At 43.2% G+C, this 16,160-nt stretch overlaps 1 protein-coding gene across 16 annotated transcripts in view; it reads left to right on the top strand.

The window, feature by feature from the left end:
* The window catches only part of sh3glb2b (SH3-domain GRB2-like endophilin B2b), a 45,930-nt gene extending 29,770 nt beyond the window's left edge, over positions 1 to 16,160 (top strand). For 10 of the 16 annotated variants that reach the window (XM_031802728.1, XM_020457945.2, XM_031802731.1 and 7 more), the window contains 4 exons: positions 56 to 156; positions 280 to 294; positions 6,254 to 6,509; positions 14,560 to 16,160. In XM_031802728.1, the coding sequence (XP_031658588.1) occupies positions 56 to 156; positions 280 to 294; positions 6,254 to 6,509; positions 14,560 to 14,667 (480 nt within the window). In that variant the 3' untranslated portion in view covers positions 14,668 to 16,160. The remainder of the gene's footprint in view (positions 1 to 55; positions 157 to 279; positions 295 to 6,253; positions 6,510 to 14,559) is intronic. The other 6 variants (XM_031802732.1, XM_031802736.1, XM_020457946.2 and 3 more) reach the window with 1 other exon arrangement.

Below are 16,160 nucleotides of genomic sequence, written 5' to 3'. Positions count from 1 at the left end.
TTTGGAAGTACAACTTGTTTCTTGTCTTTCACCCTGTCCCCCCTTTCCCTGATAGGTCAACCACCTGCGCTGCCTGCATGAGTTTGTGGAGGCCCAGGCTACATACTATGCCCAGTGTCACCAGTACATGCAGGAGCTGCAGAAAGAACTGAGCAGGTGAGCACTTTACTACGGAGGTATAGTTAGATGAATCATAACCCTTATGAGTGGGTTGAAGTGGCTTTGTTTACATACATGGGAAAATTCTTCAACATTTCCCTTTTTTCTCTCTGCTGACAGTGCTAACAGCGATACGTAAGTAACTAGTGTTGTTGTTGATGATAGTGTTGTTTGTAGTGTTGCGTTTGTGTTTTAAGAGTGATTTGTGCGTATTTGTAAATACAGTGCCTTCAGAAAGTATTCACACCCCTTGATTTTTTTTCTACAAATTTGTTGTGCTACAGCCTGAATTTAAAATAGATTCCTTTTTTTAAAATTAGTATTAATTTTTATTTTTTTATGCGTCACTGGCCTACATACAATACCCCCATAATGTCAAAGTGGAATTATATTTTTCAACATTTTTCCAAATTAATGAAAAATGAAAAGTTGAAATGTCTTTAGTCTAAGTATTCAACCCCTTTGTTATAGCGAGCGTAAATAAGTTCAGCAGTAAAAATGTCACATAATAAATTGCATGGACACACTCTGTGTGCAATAATAGTGTTTAATATGATTTTGACTTCCTCATCTCTGTACACCACACATACAATTGTCTGGAAGGTCCCCAAGTCCAGCAGTGAATTTCAAACACAGATTTAGCCACAAAGATCAGGGAGGTTTTCCAAAGCCTCGCAATGAAGGGCACCTTTTGGTAGATGGGGGGAAAAATACAAAAATAAACAGACATTGAATATCCCTTTGAACACGGTGAAGTTATTAATTACACTTTGGCTGGTGTATCAACACATCCAGTCACTACCAAGATTTGTATTTATTTATTTCACCTTTATTTAACCAGGTAGGCAAGTTGAGAACAAGTTCTCATTTACAATTGCGACCTGGCCAAGATAAAGCAAACGACACAGAGTTACACATGGAGTAAAACAAACATACAGTCAATAATACAGTATAAACAAGTCTATATACGATGTGAGCAAATTAGGTGAGATAAGGGAGGTAAAGGCAAAAAAAAGACCATGGTGGCAAAGTAAATACAATATAGCAAGTAAAACACTTGAATGGTAGATTTGCAGTGGAAGAATGTGCAAAGTAGAGAGAAATAATGGGGTGCAAAGGAGCAAAATAAATAAATACAGTAGGGGGAGAGGTAGTTTGGGCTAAATTATAGATGGGTTATGTACAGGTGCAGGGATCTGTGAGCTGCTCTGACAGCTGGTGCTTAAAGCTAGTGAGGGAGATAAGTGTTTCCAGTTTTAGAGATTTTTGTCCGATAGACCAATTCAGATAGCAGCCGATAAGACAGCTAACGATTAGCGGGCCGCAGATGGGCGTTCAGGTAACGTCGCGACGGAGGGGCCAGTTGGATAACACCCTCGGGCAGTTAACGTCGGTAGTCCAGTCTTGAAGGCCCAGTGGGGCTCTGCATGGGCAGTAAAACGGGTCTGGATAGGTGATTGTAGCCCAGGAGTGGCTGATGGACCTCTTCAGCTGGCTAGTTCCGGAATAATTTATGTTTGCTCTGGGATCGACGTAAGCCAATAGTCACACGGATAGCAGCTAGCTAGCTGCGAGATCCAGGTGTAAATGTCCAGAGCTTGGGGTTGAAATCCTGGGATATGGAGAGAAAAACAGGTCCGGTATGTTCTGGTCTGAGTCGCGTTGTACAAAACTGGCGATAGCTTTTCGAGCTAAAGGATAGCTGATGACCACAAACTGTGGTTAGCTTAATACTAACGTAGCTTCTGGCTAGAAAAAGATACAGCCGTCTTTCCTATCTCCGTTGCGGGAGAGGAAGGAAACTGCTCAGGAATTTACCCATGAGGACAATGGTGACATTAAAACAGTTAGTGTTCAATGGCTGTGATAGGAGAAAACTGAGGATGGCTCAACACCATTGTAGTTACTCCACAATACTAACCTAATTAACAGAGGTAAAAGAAGGAAGCCTATTCAGAATAAAAATATTCCAAAACATGCATCCTGTTTGCAACAAGTCACAAAAGTAATAATGCAAAAAATCTGGCAAATCAATTAACTTTTTGTCCTGAATACAAAGTGTTATGTTTCGGGCAAATCCAATACAACACTTTACTAAGTACGAGTGGCGGTCGGTGCCGTTTAAGATGAGGGAGAACGATCATTTTTTTAATGAGCACGGCCTTATTTATATTACAGCATATTGAATCATTGTCATTCATATTCCATTCACCCAGATCAATGTAACATCTATAGGTTTAGGCTACTACCTGTAAAAATTGGCGCCGGGAAGAAATGGCAGCAGTTTTATGGGCGCCTAACCAATTGTGCTATTTGGTGTATTTTTTTTGCGTTATTTGTAACTTATTTTGTACAAAATGTTTCTGCCACCGTATCTTATGGCAAAAAAGAGCTTATGGATATCAGGACAGCGATCACTCACCTCGGATTAGACAAATATTTTTTCTTCAACAAGCAGGACACACAGAATGTACTTCAAACACCCGACAAGGCCAACATCCCTGTCATTGGCAAGAGTTAGAGACGCAGATACAGAGGACACAGAGCGGGGTGCCTCGTAAGGATCCGCAGACGGCTAGTGGGAAAGCTCCCGTTACCGTCATTATTACTTGGACAATAAATTAGACGAGGTACAATCACGAATATCCTACCAACGCGGTGTCTTCACTGACATTTTCAACATGTCCCTGATTGAGTCTGTAATACCAACATGTTTCAAGCAGACCACCATAGTCCCTGTGCCCAAGAACACTAAGGTAACCTGCCTAAATCACTACCGACCCATAGCACTCATGTTTGTAGCCATGAAGTGCCACTCCAATTTGCATACCGCCCAAACAGATCCACAGATGATGCAATCTCTATTGCACTCCACGCTGCCCTTTCCCACCTGGACAAAAATAACACCTACGTGAGAATGCTATTCATTGACTACAGCTCAGCGTTCAACACCATAGTACCATCAAAGCTCATCACTAAGCTAAGGATCCTGGGACTAAACACCTCCCTTTGCAACTGGATCCTGAACTTCCTGACAGACCGCCCCCAGGTGGTAAGGGTAGGTTGCAACACACATCCTCCACGCAGATCGACAACACTGGAGCCACTCAGGGGTGCGTGCTCAGTCCCCTCCTGTACTCCTTCTTCACCCACGACTGCGTGGCCAGGCACGACTCCAACACCATCATTAAGTTTGCAGACGAGACAGCATGTAGGGAGATCCGAGACCTGGCTGGGTGGTGCCAGAATAACAACCTATCCCTCAACGTAATCAAGACAAAGGAGATGATTGTGGAATACAGGAAAAGGAGGACTGAGCACGCCCCCATTCTCATCTACGGGGCTGCAGTGGAGCAGGTTGATGTCCACATCACCAACAAACTAGAATGGTCTAAACACACCAAGACAGTTGTGAATAGTGCACGACAAAGCCTATTTCCCCCTCAGGAAACTAAAATGGGTCCTCAGATCCTCAAATGGTTCTACAGCTGCAACATCGAGAGCATCTGGTTGCATCACCGCCTGGAATGGCAACTGCTCGGCCTCCGACTGCAAGGCACTACAGAGGGTAGTGAGTACGGCCCAGTACATCACTGGGGCTAAGCTGCCTGCCATCCAGGACCTCATCACCAGGTGGTGTCAGAGGAAGGCCCTAGCCATCCCAGTCATAGACTGTTCTCTCTACTACCGCATGGCAAGCGGTGCCGGAGCTCCAAGTCTAGGACCAAAAGGCTTCTCAACAGCTTTTACCCCCAAGCCATAAGACTCCTGAACAGTTAATCAAGTGTTTACCCGGACTATTTGCATTGTCCTGCCCCCCCATCCCCTCTTTTACGCTGCTGCTACTCTGTTTATCATATATGCATAGTCACTTTAACCATACCTACATGTACATACTACGTCAATTAGCCTGACTAACCGGTGCCCCCACACTTTGGCTACCCGGATTATCTGCATTGTGTCCCGCCACCCGCCAACCCCTCTTTTACGCTACTGCTACTCTGTTTATCATATATGCATAGTCACTTTAACCATACCTACATGTACATACTACCTCAAATAGGCCGACTAACCAGTGCCTTTATATAGCCTTGCTACTGTTATAGCCTCGCTACTGTATATAGCCTTGCTACTGTTATAGCCTCGCTACTGTATATAGCCTTGCTACTGTTATAGCCTCGCTACTGTATATAGCCTTGCTACTGTTATAGCCTCGCTACTGTATATAGCCTTGCTACTGTTATAGCCTCGCTACTGTATATAGCCTCGCTACTGTTATTTTTCACTGTCTTTTTACTATTGTTTTTATTTCTTGACTTATCTATTGTTCACCTAATACCTTTTTTTGACTTAAAAATTGAACTGTTGGTTAGGGCCTGTGAGTAAGCATTTCACTGTATGGTCTACGTCGTATTCGGCGCATGTGAAAATAAACTTTTGATTTGATATACATGATACAAAAATGTTCCCTAAACCCATCATGAGGTTGCTGAAACCTAGCCTATAAATGAAAGTTTACAACGTACATGCACAAGTCGAGAGACATTTTTGTAATCAAGGTGACAGACATTGACACATTCAATACCGCCTTGCACAATATTGCCTGCATCTAGCTGATCTAGGGTGTAATCATTAGTCCAACAGTTGCAAACGAGAGTTTCTATTGGACACATTCAGTTATGTTTGCTTCCATTTTAGAAAGGTTTTTCAACAGAATCGGGGGAGTGAATACACCCCTGATCACACGCAAACACTGTTCACTTTCATAGCAGCCATATACAAACAGCATGATCCCTTTGATCATTGGATAATTCCTACTCGCATCTACGTGTGGACTTCAGTGCACAACACATAAGCTGTCTGTGGCCAAACTTTCATATCATAATGGCTAACTGCTACACACAGCCTACATCGTTGCAATATTAGCTAAGGTTAAGTCAACATAGCTACTAGAACTAACGTGTTAGTAAACCTGTTACAAACCTGTCATGCAGTACAGTGTATAGTTAGCAAGCAGTTCAGCATTAAACTGGCGGGCCCCGGTGGCAATAAATTAATAAAACCAAAAGGTTACCTTGACTTGGAAGAGTTCCAGTGTTGAATAATCATAGCCAGCTAGGCAACATAACATGACCTTCATTACAAATCAGTGCGTTTTATCAATTATTTGGTGACGTGAATATATTTAGCATAGTTTTATCTAAAATGCATAATTTCTTTTAATGTTTCACTATTTAAAATGTTATGAAATTCACTGAGGAGGAGCCTCCACTCCTGAGTACCACTCTCCTTATTTTCAAGCATAGTGGTGGCTGCATCATGTAATGGGTATGCTTGTAATCATTAAGGACTTGGGAGTTTCTCAGGTTAAAAAATACATTGAATGGAGCTAAGCACATGCAAAATGCTAGAGGAAAACCTGGATCAGTCTGCTTTCCACCAGACACTGGGAGATGAATTGACCTTTCAGTAGGCCAATAATCTAAAACACAAGGACAAATCTACACTGGAGTTTCTTACTAAGAAGATAGTGAATGTTCCTGAGTAGCTGAGTTACAATTTTGACTTAAATCCACTTGAAAATCTATAGCAATACCTGAAAATGGTTGTCTAGCAACAATCTACAACCAATTTGACAAAGCTTGAATAATTTGTTTAAGAATAATGACAAATGTTGCACAATCCAGGTTTGGAAAGCTCTTAGAGATGTACCCAGAAAGACTCACAGCTATAATCACTGCCAAAGGTGCTTCTACAAAGTATTTACACAGGGGGGTGAATATTTACGTAAATTAGATATTTCTGTATTTCATTTTCAAAACATTTGCAAAGATTTCAACAACAACATTTTTTTACTTTGCAATTATGGGGTATTGTGTATAGATGGGTAAAACAAAAAATCCTTAATCCAATTTCAATTCAGGCTGTAAGACAACAAATTGTGGAATAAGTGAAGGGGTATGAATACTTTCTGGAGGTATTGTACATTCTAAATATGTACTTGCTTGAGAAATATTATTCCTTTATCACCTTAGCACCCTAATTTATTACTTATGACCCCCTCTTCTTCCCCTCTCCCGTAACCTGACCCCAGGTACCCAAACTCTTTTGCCTCGAACGCCAACCCCTCTACCTCTGCCACATGCCCCTCCCCCGTCTCCTCTGCCACCCTGCCAGGGGTCTCACCCCCATGCCTGGCCTCCACCTCCACCCCTGGCATCGCTCGGGAGCCTTCTGGCCCGCTGAAAATCCAGGATGTGCAGCAGCCTTCCACAGGCCACCGCAAGGCCAAGGTCCTGTATGACTACGACGCCCACGACACTAGTGAGCTCTCCTTACTGGCCGACGAGGTAGGAGCAGCCATGGTTCACCACATCTGCTATGGGGAACCATTTGGAACATGCTGTATTATGTAAAAAATATCAATTCCGTGCCACAAAATACAAACATTGCAATCTTTTATCTACAAAATGCCAATTGGTAATGGCATGTTACAAACTGCATCCCATAATCTGGGACATTTAAACAAGTTAGCCTCTGTCTCTCTCTTAGGGCTGACCCATTTAGTTGGCTGGGCGATTGTTTGTTCGATAGGCTGTTGGTCGAACGACATTTCTTTAGTCGAGCAGTAGCAAAAAAACTAAAGTTTCTGATTCGCGCCTGTCTGAGTGGACTAATCCATTGTGGAGGTCTCGGGGATGGCACAGTCCATCACTCTAAGATGTACAACTGAAATTGTATATGGTTATAAACTCTTCATGGACTGCACCAGATTGGCCAGTTCTTGCTGTGAGATGTTACCCCACTCTTCTACCAAGGCACCTTCAAGTTCCCGGACATTTCTGGGGGGAATGGCCCTAGCCCTCACCCTCCGGTCCAGCAGGTCCCAGATGTGCTCAATAGGATTGCGATCCGGGCTCTTCGCTGGCCACGGCAGAACACTGACATTCCTGTCTTGCAGGAAATCACGCACAGAACGAGCAGTATGGCTGGTGGCATTGTCATGCTGGAGGGACATGTCAGGATGAGCCTGCAGGAAGGGTACCACATGAGGGAGGAGGATGTCTTCCCTGTAACGTACAGCGTTGAGATTGCCTGCAATGACAACAAGTTCAGTCCGATGATACTTTGACACACCGCCCCAGACCATGACGGACCCTCCACCTCCAAATCGATCCCACTCCAGAGTACAGACCTCGGTGTAATGCTCATTCCTTCGACGATAAACGTGAATCCGACCATCACCCCTGGTGAGACAAAGCCGCAACTCGTCAGTGAAGAGCACTTTTTACCAGTCCTGTCTGGTCCAGTGACGGTGGGTTTGTGCCCATAGGCAACGTTGTTCAAATCAAATCAAATTTATTTATATAGCCCTTCGCACATCAGCTGAAATCTCAAAGTGCTGTACAGAAACCCAGCCTAAAACCCCAAACAGCAAGCAATGCAGGTGTAGAAGCACGGTGGCTAGGAAAAACTCCCTAGAAAGGCCAAAACCTAGGAAGAAACCTAGAGGAACCAGGCTATGTGGGGTGGCCAGTCCTCTTCTGGCTGTGCCGGGTGGAGATTATAACAGAACATGGCCAAGATGTTCAAATGTTCATAAATGACCAGCATGGTCAAATAATAATAACAATCACAGGCAGAACAGTTGAAACTGGAGCAGCAGCACGGCCAGGTGGACTGGGGACAGCAAGGAGTCATCATGTCAGGTAGAGGACCGAGGGCTCAGGTCCTCCGAGAGAGAGAAAGAGAGAATTAGAGAGAGCATACTTAAATTCACACAGGACACTGGATAGGACAGGAGAAGTACTCCAGATATAACAGACTGACCCCCTGACACGTAAACTACTGCAGCATAAATACTGGAGGCTGAGACAGGAGTGGTGAGGAGACACTGTGGCCCCATCCATTGACACCCCCGGACAGGGCCAAACAGGAAGGATATAACCCCACCCACTTTGCCAAAGCATAGCCCAAACAGGAAGATCACATCAGTGACTCAACCCACTCAAGTGACGCACCCCTCCTTGGGACGGTATGAAAGAGTCCTAGTAAGCCAGTGACTCAGCCCCTGTAATAGGGTTAGAGGCAGAGAATCCCAGTGGAAAGAGGGGAACCGGCCACGCAAGAGCGGTTCGTTGCTCCAGAGCCTTTCCGTTCACCTTCACACTCCTGGGCCAGACTACACTCAATCATATGACCCACTGAAGAGATGAGTCTTCAGTAAAGACTTAAAAGTTGAGACCGAGTTTGCGTCTCTCACATGGGTAGGCAGACCATTCCATAAAAATGGAGCTCTATAGGAGAAAGCCTTGCCTCCAGCTGTTTGCTTAGAAATTCTAGGGACAATTAGGAGGCCTGCGTCTTGTGACCGTAGCGTACGTGTAGGTATGTACGGCAGGACCAAATCAGAGAGATAGGTAGGAGCAAGCCCATGTAATGCTTTGTAGGTTAGCAGTAAAACCTTGAAATCAGCCCTTGCCTTGACAGGAAGCCAGTGTCGTGAGGCTAGCACTGGAGTAATATGATACATTTCTTTGGTTCTAGTCAGGATTCTAGCAGTTGTTGCCAGTGATGTCTGGTGAGGACCTGCCTTACAACAAGGCCTACAAGCCCTCAGTCCAGCCTCTCTCAGCCTATTGCGAACAGTCTGAGCACTGATGGAGTGATTGTGCATTCCTGGTGTAACTCAGGCAGTTGTTGTTGCCATCCTGTACCTGTCCTGCAGGTGTGATGTTCGGATTTACCGATCTTGTGCAGGTGTTGTTACACGTAGTTTGCCACTCCGAGGACGATCAGCTGTCCGTCCTGTCTCCCTGTAGCGCTGTCTTAGGCGTCTCACTGTACAGACATTGCAATTTATTGCCTTGGGCACATCTTCAGTCCTCATGTCTCCTTGCAGCATGCCTAAGGCATGTTCACGCAGATGAGCAGGGACCCTGGGCATCTTTCTTTTGGTGTTTTTCAGAGTCATTAGAAAAGGCCTCATTAGTGTCCCAAGTTTTCATAACTGTGACCTTAATTGCCTACCGTCTGTAAGCTGTTAGTGTCTTAACGACCATTCCACAGCTGCATGTTCATTAATTGTTTATGGTTCATTGAACAAGCATGGGAAACAGTGTTTAAACCCTTTACGATGAAGATCTGTGAAGTTATTTGGATTTTTAGGAATTATCTTTGAAAGACGGGGTCCTGAAAAAGGAACGTTTCTTTTTTGGCTGAGTTTATTACATTGTGCAATACTAATAAAAATGATTTTATTTTATAACTAATGTGCTTTCTCGCGTGTTGGATAGTGGTTGCTGTCCGCGGATCTGAAATACATCAGTGCGCTGTTGAATTGGCACCTTTTCCTAGACTACGTTGCTATGTGCATAATAGTAAAGTTAACCAGCGTATTGGTGTTAAGAACAGCAGCAGAATGAGGAGACGAGAAAACTGCCATTGCTTTATTGTCTAAGAAAGGTGAGGAGAAAGGAAACTCAAATTTTAATTAGGTCTATAATCAATAGCTTAACTGTTAAATGTTCCTGGCTTTATAAATCATTCATATACAGTACTGTGCAAAAGTTTTAGGCAGGTGTGAAAAAATGCTGTAAAGTAGGAATGCTTTCAAAAATAGACATGTTAATTGATAATATTAATTTTTTTTACTAAATGCAAAGTGAGTTCTTAATGACTTTCGCTGTATGTTTGGGGTCGTTGTCATGCTGCAGAATAAATTTGAGGCCACTCAGATGCCTCCCTGATGGCATTGCATGATGAATAAGTATCTGCCTGTACTTCTCAGCATTGAGGAGACCATTAATTCTGACTAAATCCCCAACTCCATTTGCAGAAATGCAGCCCCAAACTTTCAAGGAACCTCCACCATTCACTGTTGAACCTCCACCATGCTTCACTGTTGAACCTCCACCATGCTTCACTGTTGCCCACAGACACTCATTTGTGTACCGCTCTCCAGCCCTTCGGCGAACAAACTGCCTTCTGCTACAGCCAAATAATTCAATTTTGACTCATTAGTCCAGAGCACCTGCTTCCATTTTTCTGCACCCCAGTTCCTGTGTTTTTGTGCATAGTTGAGTCGCTTGGCCTCGTTGACATATAGGAGGTATGGCTTTTTGGCCGCGAGTCTTCCATTAAGGCCACTACTGACCAGACTTTTCCGGACAGTAGATGGATATACCAGGGTCCCACTGTTTTCTGCCAATTCTGAGCTGATGGCACTGCTGGACATCTTCCGATTGAAAAGGCAAGTGAGCATGATGTGTCTTTCATCTGCTGCAGTAAGTTTCCTTGGCCGACCACTGTGTCTACGGTCACAAATGTTAACTGTTTCTTTGGGATTCTTCAAAAGAGCTTGGAGTGCACATCAGGAAATCCCTGTCTGCCTTGAAATTTCTGCCTGGGAGAGACCTTGCTGATACAGTATAACGACCTTGTGTCTTGTTGCTGTGCTCAGTCTTGCCATGGTGTATGACTTTTGACAGTTTACTAGAGAAGAAGAATCAGCAGCAAAGAACTTTGCAGAAGAAAGATGCATTCCAAGATTACATTTCTTCACACAAAGCCCCAGTGCTGTTGCGGGAGAGAACAAGTCAATTGGATGAGGCTTTCTTTAAAATGGTTTACTTGGACTATGAGCCCCTAACTAAGGGAGAATGGGAAGGGAAGCGGTACTTTGCAAGTGCAGCTCAACCAGGCTACACACCACCTTGCTATAGTATGTTCCGAGACACCCCTATGCCCTATAAGAAATGGAAGCCAAGCTGAGAGACCTATTGCAACTAGGTGGTGGTTTCGTTGTGTCCACTGACATTTGGACTAGCAGAAGGGGACACAGTTTCCTGGGGGTTGTCGCTAGTTTCATTAACGGAAAATATAAAGGCCACATGGTTTTGTTGAGCTGTGAGCACATACAAGGACACCACACAGCAGAAGCCATTTACCAAAAATAAGTGTCCTGAGGAACTGGAACGTCCAACGACAAGTGATACGAGTGGTGACTGACAGTGCAGTGAGCGATGAGTGGGACTTCCAACAGCTGAACTCCACTCAGATACTCTACAGCAGGGAGGAGAGAGAGAGAGAGAGAGAGAGAGAGAGAGAGAGAACAGGTGCTAGATACACAGTCACTCGCTGTCATTTGTTTTTAACACAGCGCAGCAAGGCTGAGCCCGGGCTGGCACAGTCAAGTCAATTGTGGTTGGATTCCCTCTAGTCATTTGTGTGTTGATTATTTTATCAAACGTTGCGCTTAAAGCATCAGACAAGCTCAGTGCATATAGTTGATTTGATTAAAACACATAGGATGTGTTTATATATGGAAAAATACAAAAGTCGACCAATCGAACAGATGACTCTTGGTCGACCCAGATTTTTGGGGGGTCTGGGACAGGTTTTCAACCGGTGTGCCTTGAGAATCTCTCAGGTGTGTCACGAAACATTTCCTAATCTTGATGAAAAAAAATACACTCACTTATAAACAGGACCTGTGGAATGCTCATGGAGGTTTGATTTGAGAGCACTAGTGCCGCTCAGATGATAGAGTTGAAGTCGGATGTTTGCATACACCTTACCCAAATACATTTAAACTAAATTTTTCACAATTCCTGACATTTAATCCTAGTAAAAATTCCCTGTCATAGGTCAGTTAGGATCACCACTTTATTTTAAGAATGTGAAATGTCAGAATAATAGCAGAGATTGATTTATTTCAGCTTGCATTTCATTCATCACATTCCCAGTGGGTCAGAAGTTTACATACACTCAATTAGTATTTGGTAGCATTGCCTTTAAATTGTTTAACTTGGGTCAAATGTGTTGGGTAGCCTTCCACAAGCTTCCCACAATAAGTTGGGTGAATTTTGGCCCATTCCTCCTGACAGAGCTGGTGTAACTGAGTAGGTTTGTAAGCCTCCTTGCTCACACATGCTTTTTCAGTTCTGCCCACACATTTTCTATGGGATTGAGGTCAGGGCTTTGTCATGGCCAGTCCAGTACCTTGACTTTGTTGTCCTTAAGCCATTTTGCCACAACTTTGGAAGTATGCTAGGGGTCATTGTCCATTTGGAAGACCCATTTGCGACCAAGCTTTAACTTCCTGACAGATGTCTTGAGATGTGGCTTCAATATATCCACGTAATTTTCCTCCCTCATGAAGCCATCTATTTTGTGAAGTGCACCAGTCCCTCCTGCAGCAAAGCACCCCCACAACATGATGCTGCCACCCCTGTGCTTTACAGTTGGGATGCTGTTCTTCGGCTTGCAAGCCTCCCCTTTTTCCTCCAAACATAACAATGGTCATTATGTCCAAACCGTTCTATTTTTGTTTCATCAGACCAGAGGACATTTCTCCAAAAAGTACGATCTTTGTCCCCATGTGCAGTTGCAAACCGTAGTCTCGCTTTTTTATGGCGGTTTTGGAGCAGTGGCTTCTTCCTTGCTGAGTGGCCTTTCAGGTTATGTCGATATAGGACTCGTTTTACTGAGGATATAGATACTTTAGTGGAGGTCCACAATTTTTTTTCTGATGTCTTGGCTGATTTATTTTGATTTGCCCATGATGTCGAGCAAAGATGCACTGAGTTTGAAGGTAGGCCATGAAATACATCCACAGGTACACCTCCAATTGACTCAAATGATGTCAATTAGCCTATCAGAAGCTTCTAAAGCCATGATATCATTTTCTGGAATTTTCAAGCTGTTTATTAAAGGCACAGTCAACTTAGTGTAAGTAAACTTCTGACCCACTGGAATTGTGATACAGTGAATTGTAAGTTAAATAATTTGTCTGTAAACAATTGTTGGAAAAATTACTTGTCATGCACAAAGTAGATGTCCTAACCGACTTGCCAAAACTGTAGTTTGTTAACAAGAAATTTTTGGAGTGTATGTACCTTAGTGTATGTAAACTTCTGACTTCAACTGTACATTGGCACATGGTCACAGTGCATCTGTATCGTTCAGTGCACTCAGACTGTTCGGTCCAGCTAAACCCTAGGGTATGGCAAAGTGGGGTGTGTAGAAATATTGCCACTAGTTATAGCTCACTGTTGAAGCTCAATGTAAACAAACACAATGCCAAGAGTGCAAAGCTGTCATCAAGGCAAAGGGTGGCTACTTTGAAGAATCTCAAATATACAAAATATTTTGATTTAACTTTTTTTTTTTTTGTTACTACATGATTCCATATGTGTTATTTCATAGTTTTGATCTACCGGTACTCACTATTATTCTACAATGTAGAAAATAGTACAAATAAAGAAAAACCCAGGAATGAGTGTGTCCACACTTTTGACTGGTACTCTATACCCATTGATTCTTGAAGAATTTCACTTATCGATGCCTAATGAGCCTGCTCATCAGAACCTAAAATATAAGCTTGTTTTACTATTTTGTAAACAAACACTATAGCCTTAAATCCTAGTTAAAACTATAATTGTTATATCATGGATGGTCTGTCCTTGTATCTATAACTCTGTCCATGAGTTTGGGAGTGGTTACATTTCTCCAGCCCCATCCCTCAGCTGTTTACCAAATCAGTGGTGGGGTGTTCATTTTATTGTTCGAACTGCTGATTGCCCTTTTAATGGAAATTGAATTGTTTCAGAAAACAAATGAATGTGATTTAAATTCTATAAGAACATATGAAAACCCTGAACTCGTTACAGCCCTGTCGATCTCTGTAGCATATGATATCTAAGGAGTTGTGTGTTGGTGAGTGATTTGTTGTAAGTGTGTGCACATGAGGCCTTGCCCAGGCCTGAGGGTTATACAACAAAGCAGGTTCACACAGTGGCCTAAGGCACTGCATCGCAGTGCTAGCTGTGCCACCAGAGATTCTGGGTTCGAGCCCAGGCTCTGTCGCAGCCGGCTGCGACCGGGAGGCCCATGGGGTGGCGCACAATTGGCCCAGCGTTGTTAGGGAGGGTTTGGCTGGTAGGGATATCCTTGTCTCATCGTGCACTATTGACTCCTGTGGTGGGCTGGGCGCAGTGCACGCTGACCAGGTCGCCAGGTGTACGGTGTTTCCTCCGACACATTGGTGTGGCTGACTTCCGGGTTGGGTTTTGGAGGACGCATGGCTCTCGACCTTTGCCTCTCCCGAGTCCGTATGGGAGTTGCAGCGATGAGACAAGACTGTAACTACTACCAATTGGGTAGAAAACAGGGCTAAATTTTTTTATATATATATATATATATATTTTTTTTAAATAAATAAATAAAGGTCTAAATGGGTGTTTTTGGTTTGTGAGTCAATTAGACCATGCCATTTTCAAGCTTATCAAGCTAAGTAATAAAAAAGTTATTTCAGAATATTTAGGCAAGTTAGCTGGCTAACTACTTGATTCTACTTTGTAGTATTACCCCTCTGATGTGATGCCCGCTCTGTTTCAGCTCATCACTGTCTACACAGTGCCAGGCATGGACCCAGACTGGCTCGTGGGAGAGCGGGGCAACCAGAAGGGCAAGGTGCCCGTCACCTACCTGGAGTTGCTGAGCTAGATGAACCCACGTAGGGACACACACACGTACACACACGTCCTCAAACGCACGCTCACACACACACACGCACACATGCCTCTACTCTATGGTCTCATGGCACAGGAGGTTGGTGGCACCTTAACTGAGGAGGACGGGCTTGTGGTAATGGCTGGAGTGGAATAAGTAGAATGGTATCAAACATGGAAAGATGCCATTCCATTTACTCCATTCCAACCATTTTTATGAGCCGTCTTCCCCTCAGCAGCCTCTGCTGTCTCATGGTGCGCAACACACTTACTTTGGTCTCTGGCCAATTCAAACGCATATGCAAAAGGATCCAAAAGCTAAATGAGTGGATATATAGCGCATCAGAAGGGGAACAGTCGTAAAAATAGTGAATAGTCTATATTCTAGCTCTATAGTTGCTCTTTTCCCACTAGCTATTTGGAATCCATTCACCTTGCACGCTCTATCTTTCTTTCTCATTGCGAAATGACAGGAGTCGCTCGAATAAGGTGGCATATCTGGGTATATAGTGTATATAATAGACCGGGTTTGAACTCTCAATATATAGAGGAAAGGTCCTTCTTGTTTTATTTCATTTTTCAACCAAGCTAATTTAGTCATAGTTAGTCACCATTACTTTGACATTTCAAAGCCATGGGGGGAAAAAAGTAAAACCGCCTGTAAAATCCCCCAGCTGTAGGGCTGTAATGCAAACATCATCCAGAGTGATGCAAATATTTATCTCTCCAAGGTGTTATTAGCCATTGGCTATCACAACATAAAAAAAGAATCTTGAAAGAAAGAGACTGCTGTACAGTATGCTAACAGAAGGTGACTCATATTGGCTGAGTCATAAACAGGTGATGAAAGTCGAGAGGAATAGTTGAATTTCAGTTATGTTTTCTGACTGGTTGCATTCTGTTTATGTACGTACTGTATTTATGTGGCTTTTTATTTCTTAGGTATCACTGTTTTACTTTTTTACGAGTGTTCCCCCATCTTGCCATATTTGTGAGGAAAAGGACAAAACCATGGTAACTTTATTAAACTAACAAAGGTTTATGCAAATCAAAGTATTGAGTTGCTCTCTGTGGGTTGATCCGTTGTTGATGTTTGTGTGTCATTGTTGTTTTTGTTTATCCACTCTGGTTGCTGATGTTTGTCGAGTTTCGGGTGTGTTTTACTAGCTATCAGGTCTTAATGTTTGTCTTTTTGAATTTGTAGATGTTTTGAAATGGGTGTAGTTGTATGTAATAAGTTCAGACCTGTGGTTTCCTTTCCTCCCTGATCTCCCTTTACCCCTGTGTGGGTCGCCATCTCTCCCTGAACCCCTCAACATTTCCTCCTGTCAGTGTTACCAATATGCTGTTGTATGAATGGAACTTGAAGAAAATTAACAACAGCTTGTTTAAACTGATAAAAAAATAAGCACTGGATAATCTGACACATTAAAACAAAACAACTTTTCATTTATAACATTGTACAACTGAATAAAATGTTACATTTCA

The sequence above is a fragment of the Oncorhynchus kisutch genome, linkage group LG23, assembly GCF_002021735.2.
Source record: "Oncorhynchus kisutch isolate 150728-3 linkage group LG23, Okis_V2, whole genome shotgun sequence".
Classification (NCBI taxonomy): domain Eukaryota; kingdom Metazoa; phylum Chordata; class Actinopteri; order Salmoniformes; family Salmonidae; genus Oncorhynchus; species Oncorhynchus kisutch.
The sequence above is the reverse complement of the archived record's forward strand: the minus strand, read 5'-3'. Positions and strand labels throughout refer to the sequence as shown.